The 18,091-nt window shown below is 50.7% G+C and overlaps 1 protein-coding gene across 1 annotated transcript in view; it reads left to right on the top strand.

Annotated features, from left to right (window-relative positions):
- CSMD2 (CUB and Sushi multiple domains 2) overlaps window positions 1–18,091 on the top strand; it is a 543,771-nt gene that overhangs the window by 135,441 nt on the left and 390,239 nt on the right. Inside the window, 2 exon segments of the mRNA XM_043573327.1 lie at window positions 4,052–4,246; window positions 17,184–17,391. Coding sequence (XP_043429262.1) covers window positions 4,052–4,246; window positions 17,184–17,391 — 403 coding nt within the window.

Below are 18,091 nucleotides of genomic sequence, written 5' to 3'. Positions count from 1 at the left end.
ATGGAATTGTTCAATGTCAGGCACAGCTTTAATAATATTGTTCTGGACTGCATTGGATGTAAATATCCCACTCTTCATTTTGTGAGCAATCAAAGGGAAGTTTTATAGATGGGAGAGCATGAACAGCTATAATACCTGTGCCAAAAAACACACGGACAAAATCAAAAAAATCAAAGAATGCCTCACCTAGAAAGGCTTGTTGCTTTGTAGCTTATCTCCGATCTCCTCTGTCTGTCCAGCAAGTTGCACATCAGATACATGACAAAAGCCCACACTTTAAATGTTGCCCTTGACATTATTAAAAAATACCAGGTTAGTAAATCAGACTGGAGAAAAAAAAACAGACTATTAAATCTGGACAGTCAGGTAATCACCTTTCATCTTGTCGTGGCACCTACAATGGTGGAGGGGGGAAGGGAACTCTGGTAGATTAAGCACCCACTGTATGGTGGGTGCTCTTAGTATCACAGTCCATTTAAGAGTGCTGAACAATGGAGCCAAAAAGACTGAGATTCACAGCCCAGCTCTGCCATTTTCTAGCTGTGTGGCCTGGAGGAAGTCACCTAAACTCTCTGTGCCTCAGTTATTTGCATCTATAAAATGAGGATAATAGTTATCCCACCGGAATAGTTTTGAGGACTAAGTAAAATACATTTGTAGCCCAGGGCCTGAAACATTCCAGGAACTCAATAGCAGGTGTTATAGATCTGGTTTTACTTACTGTGCACAACAGCCCTGCTCTAGGTTGAATTGTGTCCCCCAAAAGATCTATTGAAGTCCTAAAACACCTAGTAGCTGTGAATTTGACCTCATTTGGAAATAGGGTCTTTGCAGATGAGGAAGTGAAGATGAGTTCCTTAGGGTGTATCTCAATCCCGATCCAGTATATTGGTGTCCTTATAAAGAGGTGAAATTTGGACATAGAGAAACAATGCCAAGTGAAGACAGAGGATGGGAGTGAAGCATCTATAAGCCAAGGGATACCAGAGATTGCCAGAAAACCACCAGACACTAGGGAGACTCAAAAATTTCCCATAGACTTCTAAACCTGCATATTGTCAGACAATAAGAATCTGTCTTCTTTTTTTTAAGCCACCCAGTTTGTGGTACATTGTTACAGCCCTAGGAAACTAACACAATACCCCCCATGGGAAGGAAAAGTATCCTTATTTTTAGATGAAGAATTGAAGGGCAGAGGTGACAATTACAGCTCAAGATCACTCAGCTAGAGGTGGTTCAGTTGAGAGTGGAATCCACACCTCTCTGAGCCCAACATCTGCCCTCCCGCCTGCTTCACCGTGTGGCCTCTCAGGAGCGGCACTCAAGATAAAAAAGGAGGTGGTGTTGGGAACGAGCCCCCATTCATCACACCCAAGTCCCAGTGGAGGTGCCAGGTCAGAGTGGTCTGATTACGAACAGCTCATTAAGTAAAGAGCAGTGAGTGTTTGAGAGTGACTTTTTAGAAAGAATCGACTTTTATTTATAGTGACGTTCCAGTCATTAATTTCGAAGGAAGAAAGCCCAAAGCAGAAGCAGGTTCATTAAAAATTTGACATTAGTAATTTAATTAAATTGGGTCTTTGCGTCTCGTTGCGGAAAATGGAACGTTAGTTCTACACCAGTTCTCAGCCCATTTCCCCTGGTTGGCTCCCTCCCCTCACCTTAGCTTGCTTTCTTCTCCAAATGTTTACCTGACCCGCCCCTCCAACCCCCTGACACTCACAAACACACACATATCACAGTCACTGCCTCCGTTGCCGCAAGCCAGTAGCACGAGCTCATGGGAAAGGCCGAGGAGGCGGGATCACGGGAACACCCGAGGAAGCCAGCAGCATGGGGTCACGGGAAATGCTAAGCTGGGCTAGTGGACAGGTTGATGGAGGTAATCCTTTCATCTGGGTCATCTCACCTGGTAGAGGTGGAGAATGGACAGGAGAGCTCTTCAGTCCTTGAGATAAGTCTCTCACAAAAACATAAGCCTCTTGAGGGCAGGGACTGGCTTTGTCTAGTTCACTGCTATAGTCCCAGCACAGTAGGCCTGCAATGAGTTTTCGTTGCATGAAGGAATTATTACATGAATAACTCCTCCACACAACCAATTAATGAAAATGTAGTCACGTCCCTACAAGTGCCGGAGTATTGCGTTAGGCTCCCAGGGTACACCCTGCCCTCATGGCCCTATGGCCTGATGGAATAATGCATCTGCCGTTTTCTGAGCACCTACTGTGTGCCGGGCACTGTTGTCAGCCGTGCACCATCTATTATTTGTAACGCCCTCAACCACTAGATATTATTGTTCTCCTTTCGCAGTTGAGGAAACCAAGGCTTAGAGAGGTCACAAGGCCACAGAGTAAGACAGAGACAGGACCGGGCTGCAGAGCCAGATCATGGTGATTCCAAAGTCTGCCATTTCTCTCTACACTATGCTTTCTCCTCCTGGAAGGGGAGGTTAAGAAGAGAGAGGGGCAGACTTCTTTTGGAGGGTTATAACATCAATGCTGGTAGAGAGGGTCCTGGAAGACAACAACGTGGTCAGGAAGAGGGCACAGCAAGGGCCCGGGAAGCCCTCTAGAATCCAGGCTGGCCACCTGTACTTCTTCGTCTTTACTTCTCATCCTGGCCACCCCTGCCCTCTTGTTTCAGGCTGCCTGAGCTCCTAGATTATCTCTGGCCTCAGGGTATTTGCACACGTTTCCTCTTCCTGGAACACTCTTTGACCTAGCTAATTTTTACTGATCTCTCAGGATCCAGCATAGATGTCACCTCTTCCAGGAAGCCATCTCTGACTGCCCCAGACTGGGTTTGGTTTCCTGCCTGGTCCCTATCACATCATAACATTTAAGATACCTTTAATTATGCACACTTCCCATTAAGTGCGGACTGGGAGCTCACATTCACATGTGTCATTCTCACTGTGTGCCAGGGTCTGTCCTGAGCACTTCCCAAATCTTAGCTCACTTAATTCTTACAAGTACCCCGTGGGGGATGAAGGTGCCATTGTGGTCCCTGTCTTGCAAGTGAGAAGACTGAGGCACAGGGGGTTACGAGACTTGCTCGGGAGCCCGCAGGTAGCAAGCCATCAGGCCAGGATGTGAACCCAAGTTCTCGAGTCTGTACTTCCCACCACCCTGCTCCACAGCCTTTCAGTGACACCTTAGCAAATCATCGCCTGGTGATGGACACGCACTTGGATGGCCCTCTGGGTGTGGCTGTGAGCCGCTGTCCCTGACCTGTGGGGACATCCTGGATTGGTAGGAGGTATGACTTTCAGGGCACAGGCAGTTCTAACTCTGGGGAGACAGGCAGAGGACTGGGGGAGCCAGGCCAGGTTGAATAAGCGACTTGGGCAGAGGAGCCGCGCCCAGCCTCCTTCCTCAGACTGGCAGGTCGTGATGCTCTTGCACCCTCCGCGGTATCCTCTGGATAATGAGGCTACACGCACCGCTGGCCGTGACTGCTTCGGCTCTGGTCGCACACGGAACATCATATTCTCCAGCTCCCCAGCTCCCCCTTTAAATGGCTCAGTTGGATCAGAGCTGGGGTTCTCACCTTCCCACTCCACTGCCTGTTCCAATGCTAACGACCCCTTCGACTCTCCCAAACCCACTGGGCCAGAGTACCCCTCCAGCGGCCAGGGCAGACGCACATGAAAGAAAGGACACTCGGTTTAATGAGCACCTACTCCATTCCATGCTCTGCGTCCCTTCCCTGGTCGTGAGAGGGAGTGTGGACTCTGAAATCAGGGCAAGCAAACCCAAGAGATGAAAGTGATTTCCCTGAGGCATCTCGAGTGATGGGACAAACGTAATCCACAACCATGGCTGAGCTGGAGAAGAGGCAGGAAACCTGGATGGCTGGCTATACGCTGCCAGTGTGGCTCCGCCTTAATGCCTGACAACTGACAGTATGGAGGGACTAGGCAGCCTTGAGAGGGCGGGCTCGTCTGCAGGAGAAACGAGACCCGGGGGGTGACCCGCCTGGGCGGGTGCTGTGCAGAAGCAGGTGTCAGGTCTCGAGCCCAACTCACAGGCTGTGTGTCTCCCTCTCACAGTTCTCCCCAGTCACACGTGTGGGAACCCCGGGCGGCTGCCCAACGGCGTCCAGCAGGGCTCAACCTTCAACCTCGGGGACAAGGTCCGCTACAGCTGCAACCCCGGCTTCTTCCTGGAGGGCCACGCCGTGCTTACCTGTCACGCTGGCTCTGAGAACAGTGCCACGTGGGACTTCCCCCTGCCCTCCTGCAGAGGTAGGTGGCCGGGGAGGGTCTGGGCGGGGTGGGCTGTGACTGGATGGGAGGCGGGAGCTTCCAGTGGGACCTGATCTTCAGTGGGGAAACTACACCATGCACTCCAGCAAGGCCTGGGGTACTTGCTATGGGGAACACATGTCTGGGGGCCACCAAGGGTGCTCAGGGTCCCCAGCTATTCTAGAGGCTTCTCAGCCTCACTTGACCTTCTAGCCCTCAGGTGTGCACTCCCTCAATCCTCTACCCCTACATCAACAAACTTATTTTTAGCCAGTCTGCCCTTCTGTCTAGAAGAAACATCTTTTGTTTTCCATTACAGAGTCTGTCCTGTGCATGGCTCTCCCCAGCTGCTTTTGTTCTTACTGACCCCACCCTGGCGATTAGTCTTTTCTCTTTCCTATAAATTCAGCCTCCTCCCTGTTTAATGGGGTCTTAGCCTCCAAATATGCTCAAAACCTGTTTACCCCAACAGCCCCCTCAAAACCCACTACCTCCCTTCGGTGCTATATCAGCCTTAGCCTCCCAGCTATGATGGCTGAGCATATCCTGGTTTCCCTGGGATTTTTCCCATTTTTAGCTCTGAAAGTCCCACATCCTGGAAATGCCCTAAGTCCCAGGCAAACCGGGACAGTAAGTCACCCTCTTCCGAGCCTATTTCTTTCTTTCTTTTTTTTTTTTTAGCATTTATTTATTTTTGAGAGACAGAGAGAGAGTGTGAGTGGGGGAGGGGCAGAGACAGAAGGAGACACAGAATCTGAAGCAGGCTACAGGCTCTGAGCTGTCAGCACAGAGCCTGATACGAGACTCAGTACATGAACCTCGAGATCATGACCTGAGCCAAAGTCGGATGCTTAACTGATTGAGCCACCCAGGTGCCCCTTCCCAGCCTGTTTCTTATTGCCCCTCCACCCCATCATAACTGAGTTTATTTCTAAAGTAATTCCCATTCCTGTAATCTGATGATAAAAATAACATATGATCATTTTTAAATGATCTTATAAAATACGGAAAAGGGTAAAGAAGAAACAAAATTTACCCATTTTAATGATGATTTTTCAGGTATTTCCTTCTCATCTTCTAACACACACTGCAGTATGTATATATTATGAATATGTGTATAATTGAGATTATCATGCATGTAGATTTTTTAAGCCACCTTTCAATGGCTGTGACATTGCACTATAGCATTTCCCCAGGCCACCAAGAACACCTAGCATCTCAAAAGCTCAGTCCGTCCTGGTCTCTCCCCCAACTTCCCATTTACTCCTCTGGAGACTGGCCTTTGGCCCCAATATTCTGCATCATGTTGCCAAATCAGATGGGAATTGCTTTGGCCCTGATATTTCTTGACCTCTCGACAGCCTTCTGCACTATTGACCACTCTTTTCTTCTTGAAACTCTCGTCTTTAAATTGTATGGATCCCTGAACACTCAGATATAGGTCTGGGGGGGATCGTTTCAAGGAGTCGAGAAATGATTGGAACATGTAGCTCCCTTTGGGTTCAAGCTTTGCCTTTCTCTTAGAGGCAGGTTTTCTGTAATTACTATCCAAAGACTAGCTTGAGGAGACAAGCTCCCCACTCCCGCTATAACTATCTACACCAGAGGTGGAAAATACTTGGCACATAGATCTCTTCCCTTGCTCCCACTGCAATGGCAGACATGATTAATTGATCCCAGCACCCTTTCTTGAGCTCACACATGGCAGTGAATTCCTTCCTATGAACAGGCAATCCACAACCAGTCAGTGTGAGTTGCCATCTGCCTCCATGTTTGTTTACTCCTCTTCAACCATGTTGGCCTGTCTTGGTGGAACCCAAGGGAACTAGAATCTCCCTTATCGCCTTCCTAAGTCTTCTCTTAGGCCCCTTTTCTAACTTAGGATGTGCTTCTCATCACATGATTGGTATCAGGAATGACCAAACCCATCGGGTGAGACCTTGGCCCCTCCACACCGGTGTGTGGCCCTGAGTGGCCAACCACGGCTAGAAGCTGCTGTCTCCACTCCTCTTGGAGCATCCCTACCCAGCCCCTGCCCAGAGGGTGCCACCAGTGAACACTCTGACCTTCCAAGGAGGGGTGTCAAGAGTTGTGACATGATAATAGAATATGAAACCTGATAGTAAATGGAATCAAGTGTTCTAGTTGTGAAACAAAACCCACAATTCTCTTTCCTCCCACAACACTATAAATACCATGCTCTTTTAATATGGAAATGAAAAACAGAGGTAGCCCAAGAATCAGGGGCAGAGGGGCTGTCATCCATCCTGTGCAATATACTTCACGTCAATATCTACCTCAGTAAGGTGGAAATCCACAACCCCGCCCAGTGTCTTCAGGGATCTTCGTCAGCTTCAGCCCTCTCTGAACCTGGAGCTCGACCGCCATGCCTCAACTCCCTGGGTTCTGCTCTGCTAACTTAGGTCAGGAACTTGGCCTATTTTTCTTCCATTTCTTCCTGTCCTGGGGGAAAAACAAAACAAAACAAAAAGGACAACCCACTGATAAAGGTGTTTGCATGCAGCGCGGCCTTTATTGAAGGTTTGTGGCAACACAGGGAGTCTGCATCCCAGCAAAGCAAATGGCTTAAAATGAAAGTCTGAGCAATCATGAGCCTCCAAAGCTTTTGGCCCCTTCTCCCCGGAAGCTTGTCCCTGGCTTCTGTCTTAGCAGCCTTAGACTTCCCTGAGCTCAGACATTGCCCCTCTCATCTCGTTCCAGCCTCCTCCACTTGGTGCCTCTTAACTTTGGCCTCGCTGTGGGACTTGTGTCCGCTTAGGCACAAGAGTCCCATTGCCCCTTGACTTGCCCTCTCCTGATAGAAGCATCCCTTCCCAGCCAAGCTATGTAGGCATCAGGTGGTATTGTCCTGAACAAAGAGAGCTTTCACCTGGAAGAAACTTGACTGGCTGTGAAAATACTTTTTTTTATTAATCCACTAGTAAAAGATAAGTGATAAGGGTGACCTCCTGGAGGCTTCCGTTGCTGGCTCGGCTCACTGTCCCCAGTCTAATGCCTGTGTGTCAGGGTGTGGGAGGCAGAGTGGGCTGGGGTAATGCTGCCTCCCCCCCGCACTCACGTCACAGCAGTGGCTCACGGGTGTGGGGTGCCTTTGTGGGGCACGACTGCCTCCCAAGCCTCTCTTCTTCCTCTTTTGGCCTCTTAGGTGATGACCATTCTTTCCCTTAAATGCTGGAGGGCTCAGCATGGCCTCATCTCTGGGAACATCTTACATCTCTTGGAACTTCTCATCCACTACATGGCTTCTAATTGCTGCAGGGAGGTGGCTCTTCAGTCTCTGTCCCCAGCCCCACCCTCTGTCCTATGCTTCAGGTCCACATGGGTCTCAGACTCTACTCAACATTCCCCAGAGAGTGCTTCAAATGGGGCACATCCAAAACCTAACCCTGTCTTCCCAAACCTGCTCTTTTTTCTGCCTTCCCTCGCTCGGTGAAGAGTGTCACCATCCAAGGTGCCCAAGCCAGATGCCCCCTGCACCATCAGCCATCGTGCCCTGGTACATTTCCCTCTGCACCAGCCCTCCCCTCCATGCTTCTGCCAGTGATCTGAGGCCCCGTCTGGTAACATCCAGTGACGAGCCGTTTGCCTGTCCCCCGCCACACGCATCCCAGTCCATTCTTCACTGCTGGAGCAAACTTTCTAAGCCACAGATCTGACAGAATCACTTGCTGCTTAGAATGCCAGTAGTGGCTCTCCATCACTGACGGGGTCAAGTTCAGATTCCTGAACATGGACAAGGCCCATCCAGAAAGACTCCCAGGCTGATCTTTCTAAGTCCTCTCTAAGTACCTTCCAATTTAGTCACACCAGAGAATGCCCTCTTTTGGAACACACTGGGGAAGCCAGCCAAGGACGTCAAGTGTGGCTTCCAGAAGGGCTTTGGGTCCCAGAGGCTCCCTGGCATCTGAAGGAGATGAGATGTGGCTCCTACTCAAAGACTGGGGGAGCACAGGTGGCTCTCCCACTCTCCAAGCCCCCACGCCTCCCCCGTTCTCTGGGCTTCAGGTCCATTTCTCGTTTCTAATTCACCATGAGCCGCAAGCATAGTCTGAGAAACATCCTCAATAACGCCAGTGATTTTTCTGAAAGTGATTTTCCAAACTGTGCTTCCTTAGGAGACCAAGTTGTATAGGAACTGAGGGTGCTCATCATGTGCCCATGCGATGCCAGGAGCCGCGGTCATGCCAGAGTTAACGGTTCATACTCTGGAAGGATTAAAGCCTTTTGGCCTTTTTTCCTCTTGTGTAGAACTCTCAAGGGATGGCATCTGTGCGTGGATAAACCTCATCCACTGGGCAGTGGTCCGTAAATATTTGCTGAATGAGCGGACGGCCGGATGGGTCCTATTCACCATCAGGATCATGTAAGGCGTACGAGCCCAAAAGGCAAATTCCTGGCCTGGGTCAGCCCACCTGCCCAGCAGCACTGAGTGACACAAACTCTGAGTCCAAGGCTTCCTGGAGCAGGTTGGAGGGCATTGTGTCTCTACGTCAAACAGGAAATGCCACACGCCTGCCCGAAAGGTAGACTCAGTCTGGGGACACGGCCCAGGCTAAGGGGGAGTAGCTGGGATCAGGGGGCAGAGCAGGTGTGAGGCTGACCTCCATCGAGGCCCATTCTAAGGCTGCTGGCACTTTGAGGCTTGGTCTAGCTGGCAGAGGGAAGGAGGCAGGGCCCGTGATCCCCCTTTGCTTTGTGTCATTCTGGGCACATCCACCCTAGGAGTCTCTGAGCTTTGTGGAGCCAATTTGAATCACAAGAAGGAAGACCATGTGGGTTTCAGCAAAATGGCCCCTGACTTGTGAGGGGCATTGGCCCTGGAGCAAAGAAGGCTGCGTGGGGAAGGGGAAGGAACAGGGTTCAGATGTGCTGGGTGCTGAGAGGCAGGTGGAGAGAAAGCAGCCTGAGCGAGAAATGCTTGGCCTCAGAGGTTCAAGCCAGGCGCAGCGGGCCGTCCCCTGACAGGGAAGGGGGCACTGGTCTGCAGAAGCTCAGACTGCAAGTGTCAAACTGCGTTCCAGATATTGGAGCCCCGAGGGAGGAACCTGCAGAATGCGAGATGGAGGCAGTGTGCTGGGCATGGGGTCAGACAGGACCAAGTCAACTCTGGCCGTCCTGTGCCAGCTCAAAGCTGCGTGTTGCTAAGTCTCCCCGAGTTTCCAAGTGGGGAACACGAGCAGCAGCCTTGAAGGTTACTCATTCACTCAGGATTCATGCTTTTCATGCACGCCTACTGTGTGCCACCGTAGTGCTGTGTGCTACTGAGTTATGAGCTCAATCCTTAGTTGCAAAGTGCCGATTGTTGGATATTTACCATTCTAGATACAGAGAATTGCAGTGACGAGAAGTCAGACCAGATCCATGATCTCGTGGGGTTTACATGTGAGCAGCTGGGAGGCAGAAAACAGATAAAAATCAAATAAACAAATTTCAGATCATGAGGGAAATGAAGCAGCTAGTGACAGGAAGGCTACTTTAGATGGAGTTGTCAGGAGGGGACTCTCTGAGGAGGTGACATCTGAACTGAGTCCTGAATGATAAGAGGGGCTTGTTATATGAAGACCAGGGGAAGGGCATCCCCAACAAGAGGAACAGCTGGTGTGAAGGTCCTGGGGCAGGAGAGAGTTTGACGTGTTAGAGAAATAGAACACAGTCCCCTGTGGCAAAGTTGAATGGGGGAGAGGGGTTGCTATGGTGGAGCAGGACAAGAAGTTCAGGTTTGGTTCTAAGCTCAGGAGGGAGTCAGGGAAGAATTTTAAGCTCAGGCATGGTGCAGTTGAATCTACTTTTTTAAAAAGATCCTTCTGGATGCTAGGATGAGAGGGATTGTAGTAGGCAAGAGGTGCAACCAGGAGGGCCAGCTAGGAGGCAGCTGTCACAGGCAAGCAGACTGGAGATTCTGCATTTCGGTCAGGGGTGGCCATGGCAGAGATGGAGGGGAGATTGGGACCGTGGTTTGGGGGCATGGCCGATAGTCTTGCTGATGGAACAAAGGGTCAAGGTTGACTCGTAGGCTCTTTCCAGATGCTGGCAGGGTGGGGATGTCGATAACCGAGATGGGGATGACTGGGACAGGGCGTAGGGGGCATGTGCCCTCAGGGGAATCAAGAGCTCATTTTGTCCAGGTAAAGTCTGAGATGCCCATGAGACATCCAAGTGGGGGTATTAATTCTGTGGCTGGGTGGAGTTCTGAGCTGAAAAGAGGAAGGAGAGGGATACGAGATCCTAAGGTGGCGATGCAGATGGCAGAGGGGGTCTGGGAGCCGCACGCTGGGCCCCTTTGATCATATACACAACATTTAGAAAGCACCACTTGTCATCCAGGCAGTGAGGACCTTGTGGAATGCACCATGGCTCCCAGATACCGTTCCTAACTATGGGGTTCCTCTCCTACCACTGGAGTCACCAGTCCTCTAATCACCTTTGTCATCACTGTTGCTATAGCAGAACCATCCAGAATGTGCTCTGGAGTCCAATTACCTGGATTCAAATCCTGGCCTTCCCACTCATGCCCACTAGCTGAGTGACCTTGGGCTTGTTACTCAACCTCTCTGTGCCCCGTTTTTCTCACCTGTAAATAGTAAGAGTACACTACTCAACTCATAAGGTGGAAGTGAGGTTCGAGTTGATAAATGTCATGCGTGCAGCAGAAGGCCTTGCTCGTAGTAATGACTCAGGGAGCATTAGCTGTTGTGATTCTGACTGCCACGGCCACTGCCGGCTGGCATTTATCAAGCACTAACTATGTGCCAGACCCTGCCCTCTCTAATTTAATCCTCACAGGATCCTCACAGAAACCCCTGGAGGTTAAGATGTTGTTCTTCCCTATTCCACATGAGGGAACTGAGGCCTGGAGAGGCGAGGTACTTTGCCTGTGGTTGCACAGCTGGAGGGTAGTGAAGCCAGGATTCTACCCAAGCCCATGTGTCTACCAGCCACGTTCTTGACCATCATTGTTTGCGGCAGACCAGGACGATGGCCTGTGAGCCCTGACAGGAGACTCATGATGACACCGTTACTTCCAGAGCTCCAGCTTGGTGGCCCAGGGCCTGAGAGCTTGATCCTCATAGGTGATCCTCGTAGGTGCACCCCCTGATGAGTCCACCTGGCCAGGGACTTCCTGGTCTCCCGTGGTTCCCCCTTGACCCTCCTCAGGGAAGGGGCCCGAGGTTGTTCTGCTGGGCAGATGCCGCTGCAGGTAGGGAGCCAGGGGCTGCGGGGGGCTACTTTCATTCTTTTTTCTTTTTCATTCTTTTTTAACGTTTATTTATTTTGCACAGAGCCCAGTGCAGGCTCAAACTCATGGACCACAGGATCATGACCTGAGCCCAAGTCAGACACTTAACCACCGAGCCACCCAGGCACCCCTGCGATTTCCTAATTTTAAAAACGGGTGTCCTTGATAAAGCCAAGGATAAGGGGGCAGAACTCCAAGCCCCCAGAAGAGGGCACTGATGAGACCGAGCCCCCCCTCCACGCCTCACAACACTGAGCCACAAAGCACAAGGAAAAGGGGGAGCATGGAGGCTTTAGGGCAGTCACACCCTGGCTCCCTTTGCCTCACACCTGAGTTGTCAGAAGTCAGCGTCCCCCCCAGGGCCTATGGGGATTTTTGTTTTCTCAGAGGCGGAGTAGCCTGGGGGTGGAACTGAGGAGACGGGAGTGGAGGACCCCAAAGCTTGCAGGCCTCCAGGCTTGTGCACTGGCGCTGGCCTGAAATGCAGGCAGGGGAGGAGCAGGATGGAGGTTCCACTGTCCCTACTGAAATTTGTGGGTCACCGGAGAGTTAGCAGACATCCAAGGGGGCCGAGGGGTAGTTCTCTAAAATTATATAGTTAATTGAAGGAATTTCAGTGGAACTTAGAGTCGATCATAAATAACGTCATAAACTTGGAAGGGCGACTCTCAGCGTAACACCTGCACCTTCGAACATACACCACTTAATGGCGGTGCGGAAGGCCTGTTCCCAGAGAAGGAGGAAGTGTACGTTAATATTTAGGAAGTGTACGTTAATATTTTAGGATCGTGGTATCAGCTGAGGGTTATATTTTATGGCTCTGAAGTTGTAACCGTGAAATATGGTGCCTTGTTTAGAGTATGAGAAAATCTCCAAACAACTTTTAGAGCATCTTCAATCGACACAGGATGGTTCGGGAGCAAGGGTGTCGGAGAAACCCGGGAGGCAGGCATGACAAAATGTAAAGGTGCCACCTTCCAAGGAGGGGACTGGCGGCTCCCCCCAGAGGGCCTCAAGCTCTTGAGTCCTCAGTTCCAGCATGGTCTAGAAATCATTGACTATCATGAGGAGCTTTGAAGATTTGGGGATGGCTTTGCCAGACTGCTTTCAAGCAGGAACAAACGGTGTCATGAAAGAGGCCACAGTTCTCATACCTGGGAGACCCACCTGGATTCCTGATTCGCTGTGCATTGTGTGACCTTAAGGAAATTACTTAACCTCTCTGAACTTCAGTGTCCTGTTTCATTTCTTTGTTCAACAGATGTTTACTAAGTGCCTGCCACTTGAGAGGAAGATTGGTGAATGCAGGGGCCATTTTTATTTCTTTAGAGCTGAGTGGCCTCAAGGCTCCATTAAACCCTTTGCTTAATCCCAACAGTCCTTTGTACTTCCCAGCAGGAGAGTACTGCTCCTGAAGTTCTGGGTCTAGAGGCAAAGGTGTGTTGTTCTGAAAGACATGTCTTAAGGTGAAACTTACAACTCACACCTAGAGCAAACTTCCAAAAGCCTCTGACCGTGGAGGCTCCCGGACCGCAGAAGGCACTTAGAAATGGCGATGAGGGGCTGGATGCCATGGAACCTCAGTGACTGAGGAGGCCTGTGCCAGGCCTGCTGCCCACGGACATGGTCCCTGCTGTAGTGGAGTTTACAGTCTAGACATTAGATAAATGGCATAACCGACCAATTAATTTGCGGAAATAATTCGTTATGGGAAAGTATGTCATGCTTTGAAAACTTAAGATAGGGGGAAGGGGTTTCTGTATCTGGAAAGATCCTTGAGGAAGTGACACTTAGACTGGGACCTAAAGGCTGAGGAGGGGCCAGCCAGGGAAGAAGGGAGGTAGGGAAGAAGATTCTAGAAAGAGAAAATGGCACTTTCCAGGTCCTGGAACAGGGAGATGCTTGATACATCAGAAGAACTGGGAGGAGGCCAGTTTGGTGGCAGGAAAGTAGGCAGGGAGAGACTGGTAGGAGGCAAAGCTCTGTAAGGTCCTTATAAGCCACAGATATTCTATTCTATCCTGAGTGACAGTAAGAGTTATTGAAGGTTCTTACGGAGAGGAGTGGCGTCCTCAGGTCTGTGTTTCCAGGATCACTCAGGCTTCTGGTGAAGAATGACAGGCTAGAGCAGGAGGGATATTTGGAGACAAGGAAAGAGGCCTCATGGCTGTGGTTGACTTGGATCATGACATGGCTTTGAGTGGAGCAGGTGCAAGGCAGATGAGAGGCCCATCAAGAACCACTTACAAGGAGGGACGGGGTTTGGTCCCTGGCTACGTGTGGCGTGTGGGAGAGGTTGCCCATGGCCCCAACCTCTGGCGTGAGACATTGGGTGGATAGCGCTGACAGTCTCCGGGAAGGAAACACCAGAAGGTCAGGTTCAGTGGGAGGAGAGCACCAGGTGGTCTTTGTTGGGCTGAGGCTGACAACAGCGTAGGATGTCTTAGAATTCCAAGAACTACGGAGAGGCTGCCGAGTCTCCCCCCATCACCTGCTCCCCTCCAACATTGCCTGCTGCTGTGCGGCCCACCAGGACCCATGGGCCCGAGCAAGTGGGACAGTGTGGACCCAGGGCTTGCCGCTCTGTCCTGCATTCCTGACACTGCTCCCTCACCCCCCACTCTGCCCCCAGGCTTCCTGACCCTGACCCTGACTGCTCTTACACAACTTCCTTTCAGGTGCATTTGCTTTTGCCTGCTGATCATTAAATGTCACTTCTTCCCAGGTCTTCTTTACTCCCCTGGAGCCAGAGTTGCTCTTCCTCCTGCTGACTCCCGGCCTCGCAGGCCCCCTGGGCATCTCTCCTGCCCTCTCTCCATGGGCATCACCACCTGTTTACAGAGTGCAGAGGGGCGGTGGAGGAGGGCCATCACCATCCCACAGAACTGCTTCTCCTCTGGGGCCCCTGTTTACCCAAATAGCATCGTAGTCTGCCCTGCTGCCCTGTTAGAGACCTCCACGTCCTCTCTCCCTCCTCCTCTCCTTTGCTGACCACTCACAGGTGGAGACTGCATCCTCTCCCTTCTCCTCATCCTGGCTCTTGAATCCTTTCTGTTCCTTCTCTTCCTCCCACTGCCGTTGCCATTCATTCAGGTTTTGAAGATTACACCAACCTCTTCACTATCCAAGTTGGCATATAGAAGTAGGCACATTCTCTTGAAATGGACCTTGACCCGGTAGAATGACATTAACGAGACTAGTTGCGGACCACTGAATAAACTCACCTTGACCTCCATCCCACGCTGCTTCTGCATACCCAGCCGTCAGCTCCATGTCTACACCAGGACATCCCACATACATACTCAGCCCTGGGATCCGAAACTGAACCCCTGCTTGCCTTCCCCACCACAAAGCAGCCCCCTCCTGGGTCCCCTGCCACAGGAGACATTTTTCAGCCTACAGATTCTCATGCCCGAAACCTGAAACTCATCCCTCACAACTGCCAAGTCCTATAGATTCTGCTTCCTAAATCTCTCTGAAATCAGTGCTCTTCCCACTGTCCCCATGGCCTCAGCTCAGAGCTCATCTGGCCTCCTCCAGACTTCAGTGACTTTGTCCTACCAAAAGCATCCTGCCCACTCCCGTGATTCAGACCTCCTCCATGCCACAGCCCCAGGGATCTTTCTAAAATGCAAATTTAATCATATCCCTTCACTACCTTTGATTCTCAAGACAAAGGGGAAGGAAAAGGAGAACTTAGCATTTGCTGGGCATCTCCATGCGCCAGCCCCTGGCTGATGTTAGGAACCATCACATTAATGATCCCCGTCAATTATCACAGCAAACCATTGTTCAGAGAAGCAACATGAAGCTGCTGGAAATAAATCTCCCAAGGTCGCATGGCTGGGGAACATGGAGCCTGAATTCAAACCTAGACCTTCCTGACCCCCAAATCCATTTTATTTCCAATAGAGTCCTCTGCTTCCAAATCTTCTTGGCCATGTTCTCTGTCAGGGGCTCCTTCTACATGTCCATTACCATCACCCATCCTTCCTCTCTCTTCGCTGTCTGATAAGCCATCTAGAGCTACTTATCTTGCACATGTCTTGTGATTTTGTGCTTCTGTGCTTATGACATCTGTGCCCCTGTTTTCTTAAATGCCATTCCCTTTCTTCTCTCCCTAGGGAACTCCTATCCATCTTCAAAATCCAGCTCTCCTGGCATCTCCTCTGTTAAGTTTTCCTAAATCGACTCACCCACGCAAAGTAACATCTTGCTTTATCTACATCCTCCAAATATGAACTGCACTCCTGGGAGATAGTGTATTGGTTAAGAGTACAGGCCCTGGAATCGATCTACAGGGCTTAGAATCCCAGCTCCTTTAGTCGCTGTGAGCTGTGTCACCTTTGGCAAGTAACTGAATCTCTGTGTGCCTTGGTTTCCTTACCTGCAAAATGGGAATGATACTTCACAGGGTCACAGGAAGGATTCAATGAAATATGTAGCATAGTTAGAATAGCACCTGGCGTAGTGTAGGCGCTCCATAAATATTAGCTTTTATTGTTCTTATTCTGCTGCTCCTGGTGCACATTTGAACCCGGGTATTGCATTTTTTTCTCTCTTCATCAGTTAGTCCACACCTCTAATACAACATATGCTAAGTGTAGTGTAATCACTTACTTGCATACAGGCTCCAGGACAACAGGCTTAAAGTCTGGATAACTTCTCACTGTGTCACCCAGCTAGTGAGCATCAGGGAAAGGATTCAAACCGAGGTCTGCAACAATTCAAAAGCCAGTGTTCTTAACTATTCTATGTCAGAGCATGTTTCCCAGATCATTTTTTCTGAATATCAAATCTCAGCTGGGATTTCGGCTGGACCAGTGAGACTGCCAGGTTCTGGGGCAGGATGAGTAAAACATGGTCCCTGCCCTTGGGGATTCCTGGTGGAGCTCAGAACCAGAGTGGAAGACAGATGTATGAACAGATCACTCAGCACGAAGTACCGTGTCTGAAGTCGGACCGCTGCTGCGGGAGCCCAGAGGAGAGAGCGGTCACTAAACACTTGGGGGAATGAGGCTTTACCAAGAAGTGGCATCAGAGTTGGATCTCAAAGCCTGAGGAGAACTGCTCTGGACAGAGGGCATCCTTGGCAGAGGGAATGGGGTGATCAAAGATCAGGAGGCCCGACCATGCGGGCGCGAGGACAGAGCTGGCCTGCAGACAAGGAAGGGCCAAAGGAAGGATGATGGAGGTCGGGCCTGGCAACCCTTTGAGTTTTGCCCCAGGGTGCTGGGTTGAGTTTCACCACATCGGAGTGTTACTAAGATCTGGTGGGAAGAGATGTCCTATTCACCACAGTCGTGACCGTGGAAATAAATGTGGCAGCTGGCTCATGGCAGGGCAGTATATGTGGTACTCGGAATGTCAGAGTTCAAATCCCAGCTCAGTGGTTGTGTGACCTTAGGTAGGTGACTTAACCTCCCTGGGCCTTGGTTGGCTCATCTTTCAATGAGAACAACACTATCTGAAATCCTCAGGACAGGGCCTGGCACATGGTAAGGGCTATGGAAGTGTTTGGTACCACTATTACTAGGCCAATTCAGACTAGGATCTTGGTCCATCCTGCCTGTGCATCACATTCTGGGACCCTCTATGCCTGTCACGGGTGAAGGCCACGAGTGCCAGGACCTGGGAACCAGACCACCTCACCCGAACCTCTTCTCTTTGCACCCGCAGCGGATGATGCCTGTGGCGGGACCCTGCGCGGCCAGAGCGGCATCATCTCCAGCCCCCACTTCCCCTCGGAGTACCATAACAATGCCGACTGCACGTGGACCATCCTGGCCGAACTGGGAGACACCATCGCCCTGGTCTTTATTGACTTCCAGCTGGAGGACGGTTACGACTTTCTGGAAGTCACGGGCACCGAAGGCTCCTCCCTCTGGTAAGCACACTGTTGCGTCCCCTCCTTGGTCCCTTGGGAAACTGTGCCTCACCCACAGTCTCCTCGGCATCTGGGCCTGCAGTCTGAGGCCCCTTGGCCACATCCTGATGAGTTGATGGGTTTGGTTCTCATCATAATGAAAACTCACTGCACGTTTTTAGAACCAGGGTCCATTTTTACAGAGATTTGGATACCCAATGTGATGTGCACCCTTGCTGAAGAATTTCATGATGGGCCTTGGTGGAGTAACTTGCACTGAGACTGAAACTGTCCTGGTCTGAGGGTGTGGACAGGGTCTCCGTGCAATGATCTGAAGTACTGTTCCATCTCTGCAGGGCGTATTCAAAGCATCCAATGAAGGGAATAGAATCTTAAGTGGAAATTCCCACTCCCGGGGCCCTGCGAAGGAAGGGCAGGGCATTCTGCCGAAGTTTCTGATGGGAAGGACTAACCTCCCTGTCGTTCTGGCTTTACTAAAATGCACGGGCTTTTCTGTGGTGTGCCCCACTCACCATGGAGACTCTCGATGATGATGGGTTCAGGAGTGGAGGGATGATGAGACTTATCAGCCCCAGTTGCTGGTACTGTCCGAGATTTAGATGCACAGGACATGCCCAAGCAGGGGCTGGCTTTGGGAAATGTTCAACTCTGTTTGGGTGACAAACTTTGAGTGGTGGTGTGGCACTTAGAATATCCTCTC

The sequence above is a fragment of the Prionailurus bengalensis genome, chromosome C1, assembly GCF_016509475.1.
Source record: "Prionailurus bengalensis isolate Pbe53 chromosome C1, Fcat_Pben_1.1_paternal_pri, whole genome shotgun sequence".
NCBI classification, from domain to species: domain Eukaryota; kingdom Metazoa; phylum Chordata; class Mammalia; order Carnivora; family Felidae; genus Prionailurus; species Prionailurus bengalensis.
Note: the sequence above shows the minus strand (reverse complement) of the source record. Positions and strands in the feature narration are given on the sequence as shown.